General features: G+C 43.5%; 1 protein-coding gene across 3 annotated transcripts in view; it reads left to right on the top strand.

The window, feature by feature from the left end:
* The window catches only part of odad3 (outer dynein arm docking complex subunit 3), a 13,638-nt gene extending 12,605 nt beyond the window's left edge, over positions 1 to 1,033 (top strand). For 2 of the 3 annotated variants that reach the window (XM_053232012.1, XM_053232010.1), the window contains 4 exons: positions 1 to 47; positions 258 to 401; positions 545 to 629; positions 860 to 1,033. The exon at positions 1 to 47 is cut by the window's left edge and continues 113 nt beyond it. In XM_053232012.1, coding sequence (XP_053087987.1) covers positions 1 to 47; positions 258 to 401; positions 545 to 629; positions 860 to 987 — 404 coding nt within the window. In that variant the 3' untranslated portion in view covers positions 988 to 1,033. The remainder of the gene's footprint in view (positions 48 to 257; positions 402 to 544; positions 630 to 859) is intronic. The other variant, XM_053232011.1, reaches the window with a different exon arrangement.
* Positions 1,034 to 3,820: the final 2,787 nt, after the last annotated feature.

The following is a 3,820-nucleotide window of genomic DNA, read 5'->3' as shown; positions in this document are numbered from 1 at the left end:
ACGCTGTGGAGCATCTGTGTGACAAACTGCAGCACATCACACTGCAGGTACACACACACAACACACACACACACACAACACACACAACACACAGACACACACACAATAATAGAAAGTAAAGTATCTGATTGGTCCGGTGTGGTTACTGCATCTAGAGCAGTCTTAGAACTTTTAACATCCTTGTATAGTGTGTGTGTCCTCATGTGTGTGTGTGTGTGTGTGTGTGTCTGTGTGTGTGTGTGTGTGTGTGTGTGTAGGACGCCCCTGTGCAGCGAGAGTGTGTATCTCCTGTGTCTGTGGTAGATCTGCTGCGGGAGGCGGAGCTGAAACTGATGCAGCTGCAGGACGGACTACAGGGACGTGATATACACACACTCATGAAGGAGATGGAGGAGCAGGAGGTGTGTGTGTGTGTGTGTATAGTTGTGTGTATGTTTGTGTGTGTGTATGTGTGTGTGTTTGTGTATGTGTGTGAGAAACAGAAAGACACAAATCCTTCATCTGTTCATAAGTATTGTGTGTGTGTGTGTGTGTGTGTGTGCAGTTCCATGCCAGCATTGAGGGGAAGCTTCCTGACTACAACACCCGCATCACACTGCCGGATAATCAGAGAGCTGGCCCCTTTGAAGGTGAGACACACACACACACACACACACATGTGCACACACACACACACACACACATGTGCACACACACACACACACACACACACACACACACACACACATGTGCACACACACACACACACACACACACACACACACATGTGCACACACACACACACACACACACACACACATGCTCATACACACAGTAACATGACGAGTCTCTCTCTCTTTCTCTCTCTCTCTCTCTCTAGAAGAGGACAGCGGGGATGATGACGGTGATGTCATCACTCGGACGTCCCTCAAACGCCAGTCGCAGCTCATCATTGACTTGAAGACGAAGAGGAAGATTCGCCTGAGGAAGAAGAAGAGCAAGCTGTGACCTTTCACCCCATTTCACCTCATTTCCTCTTTAATGATTAGAAACATAATAAAATATCATTCAGATATTATCATTAGATTATTAAATGAAGACACATGTAGCTCTTTCACTTCTCGTCACCTGTAGAGAGGATGATGTCAGTGTGGTGATGTCAGCGTGATGATGTCAGCGTGATGATGTCAGCGTGATGATGTCAACGTCTTGTATTATCACTGTACGTCATGTAGCAGATTAACACACCTGATACACATAGAATAAACATAAATAACACACACAGTGAGTGAATGTGGTTTCAGGTGGATCAGGATTCTCCAGCTTCTCATACACAGAGAGAGAGAGATAGATAGATAGATAGAGAGAGAGACAGAGAGAGAGATAGATAGACAGACAGAGAGAGAGAGAGACAGAGAGATAGAGAGAGAGACAGACAAAGAGATAGATAGAGAGACAGATAGAGATAGAGGGAGATAGAGAGAGAGAGAAAACTATAAGCAGGTCCTCCACTTAGACATCTGCGTTATTTAATATGTTTCATATATTTTCTCAGAGATAAAACACCACAGACACTGGACCTCAGTCATCAGTCTTTGAGTGAAGTTGTGTGTAAATATTTGCGTAAACCAAAACAAAATAAAAAATTTACACCAAAGTTACAAAAGTTTCGTAAACGCTGATTTTCTTTGTATTCTCGTGCGTATGTTGATAAATAGCGATCACTCGTAAATTACTGAGCGTGTGCGCGCCACAGCTGATTTGCGTTTGGTGAAACTCCCTAAAAGGCAGAGTTCACAGCGCAAAGTGGCGACTAAACGGCCAAAAGAAGAAGAATTTCTCTGAGGCGGAAACTGAAGGATGTTTGATTCACGTCTACGAGAAAAACCGTATTATTTAGTGGCGTATCCAGCCGAGTCACAGCAGCTGAAAAGGACAAAATATGGAGAGAAATTTCAAGGTGAATTCGGTGTCATTCATCCAGCGCAGTATTAATGAGGTCAAGAGAAAATGATTAGACACAAAAATTGAGTAAAAGTATTATTGCTGATCGACCGAGTTTCTCTGCTAGCGGGGGCCAAACCGCGACACAGCTTTTTATAAACCAGGTTTCATCCTCCAAAAAAAAAAAATCAGGTTCGCATTAGTTCATCTTCTAATGAGTAAATTTACACACATTTAGGAGCAGGAGTAGGATATGAACGTTTTTCTGAATTTACGGGGTTTTTGTGAATAGCGCGGACAGTTTCGCTCTCGTGGACTCCGGGTCTCGGACGACTGTGACATCATCGGATTTGAAGTCGTGACCTCCGGACGAGGGAGAACGCTTTTCTGATTGTGAGCGTAAATTTGCTATGAAGCAGCAAGACGATATCAACAAAGTAATAATAATTTAGATTTATCACTTTACAGTTGCTTCACAACAGAATTCACAACAAAACAGCAAAAAGAAACAAAAAGACAAAAATTATACGTAAGTAATGTAATAATAAATATACAGGAAATTCTTTAAGAGTGATGCAATAAGCTGATTTGTTGTTAGGAAATGAGGCAGGAGGAGCAAACGCTTAGCATAATAGCTCATTTAGCATTCCTCCTACTGGTGGTTTTTAGGCGAGCGTCATAGCAGCGCTCACACTCTGAGATTTTAATCAAAACTACCGGAACTTTGTCAAACTTTGCAGACAACAATGAGTTAGAAGGAAGTGAAGAGGAAGAAATGCAGCATGAAGAGGTGGAATATAGACGGCTTCCTGCTTTTCGTTATTAGATAAATGATGAACTTCATCTGGGAATTGTATCACAAACACGTTTATTGCTGACTTTAATAAGGTACTTCTTGCAATGAAGTCTGATAATAATCTGTATTTGGTAAAAGCCAGCACAGATTAGATTAGATTTAACTTTATTGTCGTTGTGCAGAGCACAGAGCCAATGAAATGCAGTTTATCTAACCAGAAGTGCAAATGGCAATATGGCTATAAATATAAATATATATGCGTGTGTAAGATATGAGGTAGAGACGGCAGAGAGATACAGAAGGTGCACTGTACACAGATGTGGGGTTTATTTATCCGGTAGAGACGGCAGAGAGATACAGAAGGTGCACTGTACGCAGATGTGGGGTTTATATATCCGGTAGAGACGGCAGAGAGATACAGAAGGTGCACTGTACACAGATGTGGGGTTTATATATCCGGTAGAGACGGCAGAGAGATACAGAAGGTGCACTGTACACAGATGTGGGGTTTATATATCCGGTAGAGACAGTAGAGAGATACAGAAGGTGCACCGTACACAGATGTGGGGTTTATATATCCGGTAGAGACGGCAGAGAGATACAGAAGGTGCACCGTACGCAGATGTGGGGTTTATATATCCGGTAGAGACGGCAGAGAGATACAGAAGGTGCACCGTACGCAGATGTGGGGTTTATATATCCGGTAGAGACGGCAGAGAGATACAGAAGGTGCACCGTACGCAGATGTGGGGTTTATATATCCGGTAGAGACGGCAGAGAGATACAGAAGGTGCACCGTACGCAGATGTGGGGTTTATTTATCCGGTAGAGACGGCAGAGAGATACAGAAGGTGCACCGTACACAGATGTGGGGTTTATTTATCCGGTAGAGACGGCAGAGAGATACAGAAGGTGCACCGTACGCAGATGTGGGGTTTATATATCCGGTAGAGACGGCAGAGAGATACAGAAGGTGCACCGTACACAGATGTGGGGTTTATTTATCCGGTAGAGACGGCAGAGAGATACAGAAGGTGCACCGTACACAGATGTGGGGTTTATATATCCGGTAGAGACGGCAGAGAGATACAGAAGGTGCAC

This window comes from Pangasianodon hypophthalmus, chromosome 2 (genome assembly GCF_027358585.1).
Source record: "Pangasianodon hypophthalmus isolate fPanHyp1 chromosome 2, fPanHyp1.pri, whole genome shotgun sequence".
Lineage (NCBI taxonomy): Eukaryota > Metazoa > Chordata > Actinopteri > Siluriformes > Pangasiidae > Pangasianodon > Pangasianodon hypophthalmus.
This window is presented reverse-complemented; position numbering and strand designations above follow the sequence as displayed.